Here is a 15,341-nt window from a genome sequence, read left to right as displayed (position 1 = left end):
AACAACTGTGTGGGAATGGTTGCAATTTCCAACTAAAGGCCCAATTATGGGCCTTTGACTACCCTTATCCCAGATTGGGCTATAATTTAAAGAAAAGTCCATAATGACCCTTTAATCACTCAAATTGGGCTACACAACATGAAAACTTGGGAACTTAGACGGTTTTATTTTGATTAAGTCTCATGTAAGTACTTCTATTCAAAATATTGAAGTTGAAGCTCTTAGAATTTATTCTAGACTTCGAGGACCTATTTTAAAACATGGAAATTTTTTTCATAAGGACTAAAATATGTTTTCCAAGTTAACGAAAACAAGTTTTGGAATCAAAAATTGAAAAACACTAAGTGGTTAGTGGTCAGGCGACTGATGTTTTTGCATCAGACGACTGATATGCTACTACTGGTGTTAATGAAAGAACAAAATGAGATCAGATGACTGACTTGCTACTGACTGTTCTTATGCGTTGTTTTAAATAAGCTCAAGCAACTGACCCTATGGATCAGGCGACTAAAGTCGATGTTTTAAACTTATAACAACGCTGATTTCATTTCTTAATTCGAATGTTTCAGTTTCCAAACTTGAAGCAAACTTAGGGAAAACGGTAACTATTGTCTTTACTCTATATAAGGTTAATCTTTTTGTAATTTAGGGCAACCTAATACTCACATACAATTTTGAATTCGTGTTATACTTTTGAAATATTTTCTGAAAAACTGCTATGAGTTCTTGTTGAAGTATCCTAGCGAAATTTTGATTTGATTCTCTGAAATATACAACCCTACAATCAGAATACGTGTGATATATTCGTGAGCTTCACTTTTATATTGATTATCTGAAGTATATTGTGCTTTAAAGTTGTACAAATTCTGCTATTTTGTGAGTTATTTTCTTGTACGAATTGTATATTGCTTTTGTGCAAACTTTGACAGTTTAGGGTTGTTGAATCGTTGCCTAACGATAGGTTGTTCGTGTTAGAGAGGGGTCTCCACCTTCGAATGGAGAGAGGGGTGCTTCACCTGTTCAATGAAGTGGGAAAAATAATTCTCAAAGCAAGTTGCTTGAAGCAAGGAGTGGGCTGCTGGATGAACCTTGTAAAAAACTTGGTGTTCTGATCTTCTTCCTCATCTCTTTAATTCTTGCAAATTATAATCTGCATGTATGAGTTTAAATTCATTGGGGAACTTGTTAAACACTGAGTATTGATTTGTGCTTATCTCAAGTTAATAAATTAGTTTCTTTGAATGGTTGTATGATTTGTCTTGTTGGCTAAAAATTCAGACAAGTTCTGAAATCTATATTTTGCTGAGGTTAACCGAGGTAAATACCATTGTGATTGTTTATATTGATTCAAAGTAAAATTATATCACTTAGCTTGTTCAGATTACTGAATTCTTGAGGATATTTAAATTGTTGCTGAAATTCAGATTTTGATATTATACTAACTGAATACTGAATTAATAAAGTTAAGTTTGGTTTGTAATTTCAGCATTCATATTTATATCTAGGATTGTCGATTGGTTTAGTACGGTCACTGATTAGATTATTGTGATTAATATTAGAGTGTAGTTGTGGTGGTTTAAATTAAGAGGGTTAAAATAAACTGAAATTTTGCTTTTTTAATTACCCAATTCACCCCCTTCTTGGGATTACATCTTTAAATTCACATGAGGATTTGACTAATTGGAAATATGACAATTTGAGTTATTTAATGATGGAATGACACATGGCTAGAAAGAAAATGAGGAAAATACAAGTGACATGAGTAACACTTAAGCTAGCTAAGGAAAGCCTATTCGGGCATATTTATAGTACTAATGAAAGGAGTGATTATTATTTAGCGAGGGAGGATCATGGTTGTGTATGAGGATCTGGCTAATGGGAAATACGACAATCGTAGTTATTTGATGATAGAAAGACACATGGCTATAAAGAAAATGAGGAAATGTCACGTGACATGAGTAACACTTGAGCTAGCTAAGAAAAGGTTAAGGGAAATGGGTTGCCCTTAGGGAACTCTGATTTGAGCCCACCAAGCCAAATCTCTTTATACCATCCCAAAATTTGAGATTGATTAAGAGATGCACCGTGTACCCATGTGATCAATTCCAAGCACGCACTAAGTGTCCCACTCCTGCAAAAAAATAATATTTGGGAGAATCAACTAAGCAATTGATATGTGATTGTAGACTATGATTAATATTATAATTAGATTAAGATATAAAATATATTTACAATTATATTTGTTTAATGAGAAGATATTCAAACTCTAATTGATAATTTAAAATTATATTTTTTTTTACTTGTTATCCTTTCCATGTGAACTTTACTAATTTTTGGAGACCTAATTAAGTCAGAATTTTAAAATTTATTTGCTTTTGCATTGTCAAATATCATAAAAGATTGACTTTAAAGGTTTTTAATTTAGTATTTGTTGATGTGAGAGATCAAATGTGATCTCCATGCCTACAAGTCATAATCATCACCCGCAATAAAAAAAATAAAAAATAAAAATAAAAAATGAAAAACTTAGAAGACCTTGACCTTATCCCAATCTCAATTAATTAATGTTGGAGACAACTTCAAAATTCATAGACTTTATATTCCTACTTTGCTAGAGAATTTATGATTCTACTACCAAATACTTGAGCTTGTTTAGTAGTAACAATATTTTTTTTTCTATTTTTGAATTACAAAAAAACATCACCTTGTTTTCACATCTTTCAAAATATGTATAAGAAAGGTGAAAAACAATAGAAATATGCTTTTAAAGATTTTTTATATAAATTTTAAAAGATTATAAAATTTTTTCAATTTTTTGAAAAGTGCATGGACACCTAATTTTGTCTGGAGTTCTATATAGTTAAAATCGATCTTATCATTTCACCATTCAATTCAAATTCATATTCATTAGTATAATTTGAAATAAAAATAAATAAAATGCATGGAAAATAAAAAAAAAAGTAAAAAAAAAGGAAAATTTGGTAGGTCAGTCCCCGTATGCTTATACCTGTACACACAAAAAGAGATTTTAGTTACGAATTAGTAATCCAAAATCAAAATAAAAATAAAAAAATTAATCAATATGTTTTAATCTGATTGATCAATCATGAATTAATTGGGTTGTTTTCCTTTGAACCTATAAATAGTGATATTTAAAAGATTGGGTGGGGGGTGGGAATTTTGGGAAGAGTTGAATATTGGAAAAAGTGTGATGAAAAAAAATATTTGAGAGAAAATTGGGTACTGGAAAGTAAGAAAAATATAAAAAAAAAATTGAGAGATTGAGAGGTTGAGGTTCGAAAATGAGAAGTCGAAAAGTGACACATGAGGAATTTGCTGAGTTTTCAATTTCAGAAGTGAAGGGTAGATGAAGAATATTGAGGTAGAGATAGCAAGAAGGAAAATCAGAATTTGTAAATTTAAGAATTCAAGCTTAAATTTAAAGCAAGAAGAGTAAAAGGGTTAGTACCTTTTTTCTTTTTTATTTTTTTTGTTCTAAGTTTGTGATCCAATTGTTCATGAATGAATGAAGAAAATTTTATTTAATCAAAGTATATGAACAAATATATATATATATATATATATATATATATAAAATGTATTCGCATAATTATTTTTAAATTTTTAAATTTATTAATTTATCTATTTTTTGAAAATATTTATTTAAAATATAAAATATATATTTTTAAAATTAATTTGAAGAAAAAATTGCAGATTTTCGAAACACCTCCCTCCCCCTGCCGACCAGAGATGAGCAGAGGACCAAAATTTTAGGATCCCACTCCATTCAGCTTTTACTGGATGCCCATTGACGCAGCCATGGAAATGGAAGCACCACAAGATGCCGGACGCCATCGGAACTCCCCTTCCCCCCAAGCGCACTCGCCATGAAAATCCCCAACAACTCCATCGATCCTGTTCCAGACCAGAGCAAGAACCACAAGAACCAGAAACAGAGGAAGGAACAGGAAGAAGAGGAAGAAAACGAAGAAGAAGGACGACAACGCCATTGTCGAACGATCCTCAGATATGTCTCGCTTTTTACATAGCCATGGCCCATGCAGGCCTCGCTTTCTCCCTCGCCCTGCTCTTCGGCATCGCCAAGCTTCTCCAGGGCTACTCGCGACCCATTTACTGGGCAATCCTCTGCTCAATGCCTCTACGCGAGCTCCAAACTGCCCTAGTCTCCTTCTGGTCTCACCCCCTAAATCTGGGTCTCTTTGAAACCCTAATCGCCATCCCAATCGCCGTCCTCCGGGTCACCACCGCCTCCCTCATCGATTCCTACTCCGCCATCCTCCGCCTCCTCCGGCGCCCTGAGTCTCCCCGGCGCAGACGCCCCGTCGGATTCGCCAAGCTCATGCAGTGGCTCGTATCCTTCGGACTCTTCGTCGTCGCCCACGAGCACATCGGCCTTTACTCCGTCCCCGCATTCACCGTCCCTTGCCTAACTGCCTACACTCTCACTCGCGGCACGCGAACCAATTACGGTATTGCGTCAACCCTAACTACAATCTCTTCTGTTCGTCGTAAACGTAGAATTGTTCCTGCTAACTCGCTATGGAGCAAAATTAATAGGTACATAACTTCGAGAATGCTTAATAGGTTGAAGAAAATAGCTGGGATTGGGCTTATCGCGTTTATGATTATAGGATGTGTGTTTGGATTTGTTTTCTTTTCATATAAGATTGGGATTGAAGGGAAGGTTGCAGTAATTTCGTTGAAAACTCATTTGGAAGAGAGTAACTATGCAGAGAGGATGGGGCTTAAGAAGTGGATGGATGAGAATGAACTTCCAGAATTGATTGATGCTTACACGTCTAAATTTTATGAAACAATTTGCCAAAATATTGATTCTTTTGCTTTGTATTACAATGCAACGGAGATTGTGGATGGTCTGAGACAATATTTGACAAAACCTTTACACAATCCTGTCAATTCTACTGCTTCTGAACAAGTTAGGCTCCAGTCCATGTCTGCACGTCTGCATTACATCCAATCAAGGGTGAAGAACAGAGAGTGGAAAGTAATTTATAGGGATATGGATGATGTGTTTCAGGAATTCATTTCGGTCATTGCAAGGGAGGATTTGTTGGAGAAGATTAAAGCTTTTGTTCTTCAGAGTTTGGATGTCCCAAAGCGAGTGTTTGCCAGTGGCACCATGGTTTTGTTCGGAAGTGCAAATATGCTTTTCTCAGTGACGGTATCAATTGTTTCAGGAGCTGCAGGATTATTGAATGTCATTTCTGAAGTGATGGTGTTCTTATGGCTTTTGCACTATCTAGTCACTTCCGAATCAGGTGTCATGGATCATGTTTTGGGTATGCTTCCACTTTCCAAATCCACTCGAGTCCGATGCGCCCAAGTTCTTGATCATGCTGTTAGTAGTGTCTTATTGGCCGCAGTTAAGGTTGCATTTTTTCAAGGGAGTGTTACATATATTCTTTTTCGATTTTACCACATTCATTTCCTGTACATGTCTACTTTCCTTGCACTTATGAGTGCTATTTTTCCCATAACCCCATTTTGGCTGTCATCAATACCAGCAGCAGCACAGCTGGCCATGGAAGCAAGATATATGGAAGCTATTACATTGACAGCAATCCATCTCATTCTTCTGGACTATGGTACTATCGCAATTCAAGATGAGATACCTGGACAAAATGCTTACTTGACAGGGCTTAGCATACTTGGTGGCATGGCTTTGTTCCCCTCTGTTATAGAAGTAAGCCATCTTTCCAATTGTGCTATTCTTTGCCATTGAGAAAAGCGAAAATAATAGATCATAATGCCCTCAGTGCAGTTTAATGCAGTTTATTGTCTATAGGACCTGTATTTTTGTGAATGTCTGCTTGCATTTTTGGCATACATTAGAATTAAGTTATGTTCTTTGCTCTAATTTTGTACAAATTAAGGCCAAAGGAAGATTTGGGGGAAGGAGGAAGATTCAAATTACCTAGAAATTTTAAAGATAAGAAATTTTCAATTTTGTAATAACTAGATTACTTTCATGACTAGGGGTGTGGTAGATGATCTGTAGAGTTTTGTGTTAGCTTCTAGTTCAATTTATATAGCATGTGTCAGTTCATCTAAACTGATTCAAATTAAAAAAGGTTGAGATCAACCATTTCCTTATTCTTGCAGCATCCATATAATTAAAAAGTGCATGTATGTGTGTTTGTGTGTTTTAATTAAGAATAGACGTGCTGCAGTGTCGAACCCTTCTTATAGAAGGCTGTGTCGATAGCTTCTTTGGACACAATTGTTGTTAGAATCCATACTTTTTCATTTTATATGTTGTTGTATATTTCTTGGTGCTGAAGGTAAATATAAATTGTAATGAATCCTTGTAACTGGTAGAGCAGTCTTCTCTGTTGATCATAATAATCATTATAAAATCCACCCAAAAATACAAGAAGAATGTTATGAAGGATTTGGGCATTCTGAAATTATATTTAGTTTATTGAAGTATGATTCAAATATGAATCTTTGATAACTAGAAGATGTTGTACTAGAGCTAAGAGACGCGTGAGCTGTGATCTGCAAGTTGGAGACGCGTGAGCTGTGATCTGCAAGTTGGAGACGCGTTCGCAAGTTGTAAATCCGCAGCCATTAATTGTAAAAGAATGAAATTCCTCAATTTTGATTTATTACCAGCTATCTATAAATAGAGGAACTGTTGAGAGATAGAAATAATAGAGTGGGAGAAGAGAGTGTGAGGAAGAGAGAAGAGAGGCTCTGAGAGGTTGTATTTTCTTTCCCGGTGGTTTAGTGAATTATGGTGTGCTCCGTGGATGTAGGTCGATCTTGACCAAACCATGTAAATTTCTGGTGTCTCTCAATTTTTGGTGCTTGTTTATTGCTCACAGGGTCTTAACAAGTGGTATCAGAGTTTGGTTCGGAGCAGAAAGGGCCAAATTGAAAATTTTCACTGAAAACGGAGCTCTGTTCAGTGGCTCGAAATTGAATTTTGAGGCCACCATCACGTTCATCTCGCCGAGACGAAGCCAACAGTGCAAATCGAAGCTTGAAAGGAGTTCAGACGGCATCACATGCGCCACCATGCACCTCGTCGGAGTTGTCCGTGTCCTCACACGCCGTCACGCGCCGGTGACTTGCCGGCCACATGCCCATACGCGCCTCATGCATCTTCCTCACCCGCCGCCTTGACTCGACCCGACAACCTGCTCCAGACCCGGACCACACCCGACTCGGATCCATACTCGGCCCTACCATCCATCCACGTCAGCGGGCCATGGGTCCACATCAGCGCCGCGTCAGCGTTGAGTCAGTGCCTTGTTAGTCGTTGCGCCACCGCTACGTTAGTAGTGGGACCCACAAAATTTGGCAGTAGGTGGGCCCCACAGTGCCACGTTAGCAGTGGCCTCCACATCCCTACCACGTCAGCAGACGTCGTCTGTTAACGGCCTCAGTGACGTCGTCAGGAATATTTCGTCAGCTAGAGGAATATTCCGTTATAGTTGACCAATTTTGACCGAAAGTTTGACCGAGTGTTTCAGAGCCATTTCAAGTTCGTTTTTCGAACGACTTGAACCATTTCGAAGGTTTTTGACTGTTCCGGATCCAACCGTGCTATCCATTTGAGCTAATTCCATCTTTAGATCAACGAATCGAGATGTTGAACGAAAAGAGCTCAAAGATTGAAATGTTCAATGACAACAATTTCAGTTTCTGGAAGATGCAGATTGAAGATTACTTGTTTGGGAAGGAGTTGTACTTACCATTGAAGGGTAAGTCAGTATCTATGAACGAGGACGAGTGAGAGTTGATTGACCGGAAAGCTCTCGGAGCTATCAAAATGGCGTTGTCAAAGTCTTTGATATTTAATATCAAACATATATCATCCACCAAGTCTCTGATGGATGCGCTTTCTAATATGTATGAGTAGCCGTTAATTGCTAATAAGATACATCTTATGAAAAGATTTACTATGACCATGTCTGCAAGTGAAAGTTTTAGCAGACATTTGAATAATTTCAACGAGTTATCAGATCAACTCGCCTTAGTTGGGATTACATTTGATAATGAGATTCGTACCTTATTGATTCTCAGTCAGTTGCCCGAAAGTTGGAATGGTGTTGTTACTTCAATTAGTAGCTCCGTAGGGAAATCAAAGCTTGTATACGATGAGGTCGTCAGCATGATTTTGACGAAAGAAATCAGAATGCAGTTAAACTATGGTTCCACTTCGAGTTCAACCTTGAACATGGAAAATCGAGGCAGAGGAAATAGACATGGACGATCAAACAACCGTGGCAGATCTAGGCCTGGGCGGTCTAAATCCAGAAATCGCGGAGGGTTCTCAGGACACTGGTTCACAGGGTACAAAAATTATTGAGTGCTGGAAATGTGGAAAAACTGGTCATTACAAGAATCAGTGCAAAAGTCTGAAGGAAGAATATGAGACAAAGGCGAAGACAAAGGCAAATGTTGCTTTAGAAAATGATGATATGTTGATATGCTCTTTGGAGAGTAAAAAGGAGTCCTGGGTGTTAGATTCTGGAGCTTCATTCCATGCCACTTGCAATAAAGATTGCCTAGAAGAGTATATACCAGGTGATTTCAACAAAGTATATCTTGACAATGATCAACCTTGCGACATTGCTCGCAAGGGCACAGTGAAGATCAAGATGAATGGGTCAGTATGGAAGCTGAGAGATGTCAGATATATTCCAAACCTAAGGAAGAACTTGATCTCAGTTGGTCAACTGGCAGATGAAGCATATAACACAACTTTCATTAGTGATGAATGGAAGATTTCGAAGGGTACACTGACAATTGCACGAGGTAAGAAAAGTGGTACTCTTTATGTAACTCCTAATGCATGCATGTCTATTACAGTTGCTATAGGAAATGAAGATAGCAACATATGACATCAACGACTCGGACAACTAAGTGAGAAGAGACTCAGGGTGATGCACTCAAAGGGTAAGTTGAGTGATTTACAGTCAGTGAAGATTGAAACTTGTGAGAATTGCATATTTGGGAAACAGAAAAGGGTCAGTTTCCAGACAAACATCAATACCTTGAAGAAGGAGAGACTTGAGCTAGTTCATTCAAACGTATGGGGACCCGCCATTTCATCCACTGGTGGGAAGCATTACTTCGTAACATTTATTGACAATCATTTACGGAAGGTATGAGTTTACTTCCTGAAATATAAATCTGATGTTTTTGATGCTTTTAAAATTTGGAAAGCAATGGTAGAAAATGAAATTGATTTGAAAATCAAGAAGCTGAGAACAAATAATGGTGGTGAGTATGATGACACCGAGGTCAAGAAATTCTGCTATGAGCATAGTATCAGAATGGAAAGAATTGTGCCAGGTACGCCTCAACACAACGGCGTAGCCGAGCGGATGAACAGAACGTTGACAGAAAAAGCCAGAAGAATGCGTATGCAGTTAGACTTGCCAAAGATGTTTTGGGCAAAAGCAGTCAACACAGCAGTTTATTTGATTAACATGAGTCCATTAGTACCATTGGACTATAATCTTCCAAAAGAAGTATGGAGCAATAAATAGGTAAGACTTTCACATTTGAGAGTTTTTGGTTGTGTTGCATATGTACATATCAATGTTCATGTCAGGACTAAGTTGGATCCGAAATCTCGGAAATGCACCTTCGTCGGTTATGGTGAAGATGAATATGAGTTCGCATTTAGAATGATGAAAATAAAAAAGTGATCAGAAGCAGAGATGTGATTTTTGATGAAAAGGTAATGTACAAAGATAGACACACAACAGAATCTGCAGAGTTTGAAACAACCTTTGTAGATGTGGATGATGTTCTAGAAGGTGTAAGGACACGTCAGCGGAACACCGAGAATCCTTAGCAGAACACCGAGAATCCTCAGGCAGAGGAACCTCTAGAGCAGATTGTTGCACCACCACCTCCTACTCCAACACCAGAGTTTAGGAGATCTTCTCGGCAGCATGTACCAAATAGGAGGTATGTGAATCATTTACTTCTTACAGATGGAGGAGAACCTGAATGTTATGTTAAAGCATGTCAGGCAGGAAATTTGAGCAAGTGAGAGCTTGCAATGAAAGACGAGATGAAGTCTCTTAACTCTAACAAAATATGGAAACTAGCAAAGTTGCCCAATGGTAAGAAGGCTCTTCACAATAAATGGGTGTACAGGATCAAAGAAGAGCATGATGGATCCAAGAGGTATAAAACCCGGTTAGTAATCAAAGGTTTCAAACAGAAGGAAGGAATTGACTACACTGATATTTTTGCACCAGTTGTGAAATTGACAACCATCAGACATGTCTTGAGTATTGTTGCTTCAGAGGGTTTACATATTGAGCAGTTGGACGTGAAGACGACATTTCTTCATGGTGATCTTGATGAGGAAATTTATATGCAACAACCAGAAGGTTTCTTAATTAAAGGTAAAAATGATCTTGTATGCAAATTAAAGAAGAGTTTGTATGGTCTCAAACAAGCTTCTAGGTAGTGGTACAAGAAATTTGACAGTTGTATGCAGAGGAACAATTTTGAGAAGTGCAATGCCGACCACTATTGCTTCTTCAAGAGGTATCGTACAAGCTATATTATCCTATTGTTATATGTTGATAATATGCTAGTCGCAGGATCAGATATAGAAGAGATCAGAAAATTGAAGTAACAATTGTCAGAGGAATTTGATATGAAAGACTTGCGTCCTGCAAAGCAGATTCTTGAGATGCAGATCTCTAAAGATATGCAACAAGGAACGTTGCGGTTATCTTAGTCAGAATACATCAGCTGTGTTTTACAGAGGTTTAACATGAGCAGCGCCAAAACTGTAAATACACCATTGGCAGGTCACTTCCGTCTCTCTAAGGATCAGTCTCCCTAGACAGATGAAAAAGATTTCATGGCTAAGATACCATACGTCTCAGCCGTTGGAAGTCTTATGTATGCTATGGTTGGTACCAGACCAGATATTGGCCAAGCAGTGGGAGCTGTCAGCAGGTATATGTCAAATCCAGGGAAGACACATTGGGAAGCAGTGAAGTGGATTTTGAGATATCTACGTGGCACTGCTGATAAGTGCCTATGTTTTGGCAAAAGCGATTTGAAAATCCAAGGGTTTGTAGATGCTGATTTTGCAGGTGAAATTGATCATCGCAGAAACACCATCGGGTATATATTCACTGTTGGCACAACAACTATTAGTTGGATGTCACAGATACAGAAGATTGTTGTTCTATCCACTACAGAAGCTGAGTATGTAGCAGTGATAGAAGCCAATAAAGAGATGATTTGGCTTCAAGGTTTATTAACGAAGCTTTGACTAAAGTAGAAGAGGAATGTTTTGTATAGTGACAGTTAGAGTGCGATACATCTGGCAAAGAACTTCGCATTTCATTCCAAAACTAAACATATTGGATTGTGTTATCACTTCGTCAGATCTTTGATAGAGGACGGCATGTTGACACTTGAAAAAATCCAAGGTAGCAGAAATCCGACAGATATGTTAATTAAGGTGGTGACTATAGAGAAGTTGAAGTTGTGTTCAATTTCAGTTGGTCTTCATGCCTGAAGACATATTTTGAGCAAATCATTTATTCATATACTGATACTGGTTGAGGAGGCGTCTTCGTCTCCAAGTGGGAGATTGTTGTGCTGGAGTCAGGAGACGCGTGAGCTATGATTTGCAAGCTGGAGACGCGTTTGTAAGCTGTAAATCCGAGACCATTAATTGTAAAAGAATGAAATTCCTCAATCTTGATTTATTGTGATTTATTACCAGCTATCTATAAATAAAGGAGTTGTTGAGAGATAGAAATAACAGAGAGGGAGAAGAGAGTGTGAGGAAGAGAGAAGAGAGGCTCTGAGAGATTGTATTTTCTTTCCCGGTGGTTTAGTGAATTGTGGCGTGCTCCGTGGACATAGGTTAATCTTGACCGAACCACGTAAATTTATGTTGTCTCAATTTCTGGTGCTTGTTTATTGCTCACAGGGTCCTAACAGAAGATGGATGTTAGGAAAGTTGTTGGAAGCATCTTTTCTCGGAGAAAGATTGGTGGGGTTATGGATGCTAATGGAGCAGATTGTAGAGGTTCTACCTATTTATTAATTACCATGGGTCTTTTCCATGGAGGCACCAATTTTCTCACCCTGCATTTGGGAGCATGAAATTGAGATCTTGGATTTTGATTTATGTGGATTTAGACAAAACATAATATAAAATTGTATTGAGTTTGTTCTGTCAGCACCAGAGGAGTCCATACGTGTGTAGGTAAGTACCAACTTGACCCAAAAGTTTAAGCCTATTGGATCTTGGGCCCAATCATGTATATTAGTTTCCATCATTTACTCACTTTTTTCAATGTGAGACAAACTCACAAGTGGAATTCTCAATAATCTCCCCCACACTTGTGAGTTCCAATTGTGTCTGGCCCCCAAACCAATCTTACCTCCCAAGTATTGACCTTATTTGGATCCATCAATTGGCAGCTTAGATGATTCTTTTTAGCCTTAGTCACACTCCCACACCCAAAGTTATGAGCCGTCGGTTTTGATACCACTTGTTAGCACCGAAGGAGTCCATAGGTGTGTTTGATACACATAGGTGAGTACCAACTTGACCTAAAAGTTTAAGTCTATTGGATCTTGGGTCCAACCATGTATATAAGCACCCATCATTTACTCACTCTTTCTAATGTATGAGACAAACTCATAAGTGGAATTCTCAACATGTTCCAATTCCAATGCTTGAAATCCATGCTCCTGAACACAACCTCACAGACTTTAAACATGGCCACCTTCAACAGCATTTTTAGATTTGTGCATTTGGTTTAACAAGAAGCAGTTGGGCAGTCTCTTTTATAGATTCTTTCTTCTTTTTCTTTAGTGAGATGTTTTCGGGGCGCTGGATATTTCTTGTTTTGCCCATCATTTTGCACTTTAAGAGATCAATGTTTTCCATTTGCAGGTCATCGGGTCTGGTTGGTCTGTTTCAATTTATAGCTGGTTACTTGTGTGTTGAAACTGGGTAGAGAAGTCGTTTAACACAACTCTTATTTTGGGCCATTTGGGAGGCTCGTTGAGCCTGAGCTATGCTAGTGGGTAGCCTGTCGACACACAAACACACTTCCTGCGATGCAAGTCCCAAACTCTAACCATGTGTCTTGAGGGACTGATACAACCCGCGGAACCTTTAGTACCATTAGAATTTGGGATTTTCTTGTTGAAAAAATTTGGATTTCTTCTAGATTCTTGCCTTTCATGTTGGGTATAAATAATGAGAACGTGGAAATTGCTTGTTGCTTTCTCACTACAAAATTTGTTAATCTTCTGGCTAGAAATGACATAGTAATTTAATCTTTTGTACCATTTTTAGTTTCTGATTTATTTCCCCTTCAATTCTAGTAAATTTGTTTGGTTTTATATGCAGGGAGCAATCATGGGTCCTTTACTGATGACAGTGATGATTGCCTTGAAAAATTTGTATGTGGAGTTCTTCCTTGCTTCGGCTAATGAAACCACCACTCATTGATCCTTGCATGGGTCGTCTCTCTAAAATCAGACAATGGGCGACTGATCATAACCCTTAAACCCCTCTTGCCTCGAATTTCTATCTCCATTTTCAACCCATTGATTTTCATTGTATATAATTTACATAATGTATTCATTGGCCCATCTCCTTGTACTGATTGCCTTCAGAAATAAAAGATTAATAAAAAAAAAAAATCAGGTGTGGGGATGTCCTTGCCGCTGCCAACAATTCAGACCAGAGATCTGAGTTTGGAATGAATGATGTGATCAGTTTTTAAATTTTCTGTAGCTTTTGTATTTTGAAATTAGAGCGCATTGAAGTTCTCCCTATGGATGAAGGTAGCTGCATTTAATCCTCTCTCCCTAGTGCTGTTATCATAAGTATTTATCATTATCAAATGGGTAAATTTCTTCAATTGCTGCTCAACTTCTGGATTGGTTTTGATATCATTACTAAATTTCAATTTGAAACATATTAATGTCAGTCATTGACCTGTTAGCAATAGAATGCTTCCCTCGCACTTGAGTCGGCCATTCCAATCAAGCCTTGGCTCTTACCCACATGCATTTACCATTTTATCAATTCCTACCAACTGTACGAGTGTGAGAGATTATAGTTTCCTTGAAGAAAAATCTAGGACCAAAGTACCTTTGATGAATTTTCCTGTCACACAAATGCAAACTAGAATAGGTGAATGGGTTGTTGTCAATTGCATATTGGATGACATTGAAAGTGTATAAACTTCAGAGTATGCCATAAATTGAGCTTGGTGACTACTTTAAGAACTAATGATAATGATGTTTTTCAATGCCCTATTTCGGGAAAACGATGGTGTTCGAGACTTTTCGGACACTTGACTAATCCACTGAGATAATGAGCTTGTCCCTCTACTATTCTTCACTTAAATATCAAGATATTATCTTAAATGAAAAGTTGTCACTTCCAAGACTCGAACCTTGATCATTTTTTTTAATTAGTTTAATCAAGCTTTAACTTGTTTCTAATGTTTTTATTAAATTCAATTTTAGATACTAAACCAGAGAGGAAGTCTTGTTTTGTTGGATGGGTTTACTGGTCAATCTAATTTTGTAAACGTTGGATTTGAATTTCACCGAAATGTAGGGTGGAAAGAGCCCTCACTTGTTGGGCCATTTCTTGTTCTCTGCCTTTTTGGACCTCTGGGCCCATAAATCACATAGTATGGGCCGTCTCTGATAGTGGACGCAGATAGTCCTTGATTTGGCCCACAAAGACCTCTGCTTTGGGTTGGGCCAGAAAGTGAAAAGAATGAGTTTTGCTCACTCTCCCCATGCTTTGTTTGCATGTAAATAATGAATAGCACATATGTGAAGTAAGGGAGGCATAATAGGAATGTGAATAATCTATCTTTGTAAGAATGGCTCGTTCTTCTTAATTTTGATTCTATCTTTGTCATATGTATATCCCATTCCTGCCTCATTAGGGAAAAGGCTTATGATTTTTGCATTGATAACTTCATAAAAAAAAAATTGAAAATATTTTTATATTATTAAAATAAAAAAAAATTATTTTACGTTGACAAGAATATATAATTATATGGCTAGTGAAATTAACCACCTTTTTTTTTTGGCGAAAGATAAATCTCTATTAAGCGTTGGAAATTACATCTTGAATGGAACAAGCAAACCAATGTAGGAATTAGAAGAGGAAAATGCTGTAGTACTAGAAATGTTTTACAATGTCAGTTTCCCTAAAACGTTATTTGCCTCCACCAGATTGGTGTGTATTGGGTTAGCAAATATGTTTTCAGGATACAATGAAGTTCAGAATATGATCTGATACCAGTTTA

The 15,341-nt window shown here is 37.6% G+C and overlaps 1 protein-coding gene across 3 annotated transcripts; it reads left to right on the top strand.

Annotated features, from left to right (window-relative positions):
• Positions 1–3,693: 3,693 nt before the first annotated feature.
• On the top strand, positions 3,694–13,750 carry LOC131168669 (uncharacterized). Of its 3 annotated transcripts, none has more exons than XM_058128282.1 (2): positions 3,694–5,725; positions 13,412–13,750. In XM_058128282.1, the coding sequence occupies exons 1-2, from the start codon at positions 3,842–3,844 to the stop codon at positions 13,511–13,513; spliced, it is 1,986 nt and encodes a 661-aa protein (XP_057984265.1). In that variant the 5' UTR covers positions 3,694–3,841; the 3' UTR covers positions 13,514–13,750. The 3 variants fall into 3 exon arrangements, with proteins under 3 accessions (XP_057984265.1, XP_057984267.1, XP_057984266.1); XM_058128284.1 differs by lacking the exon at positions 13,412–13,750 and having other exon boundaries at positions 3,717–5,410; positions 5,550–5,624; XM_058128283.1 differs by lacking the exon at positions 13,412–13,750 and having other exon boundaries at positions 3,717–5,410; positions 5,547–5,624.
• Positions 13,751–15,341: the final 1,591 nt, after the last annotated feature.

The sequence above is a fragment of the Malania oleifera genome, chromosome 11, assembly GCF_029873635.1.
Source record: "Malania oleifera isolate guangnan ecotype guangnan chromosome 11, ASM2987363v1, whole genome shotgun sequence".
Lineage (NCBI taxonomy): Eukaryota > Viridiplantae > Streptophyta > Magnoliopsida > Santalales > Ximeniaceae > Malania > Malania oleifera.
This window is presented reverse-complemented; position numbering and strand designations above follow the sequence as displayed.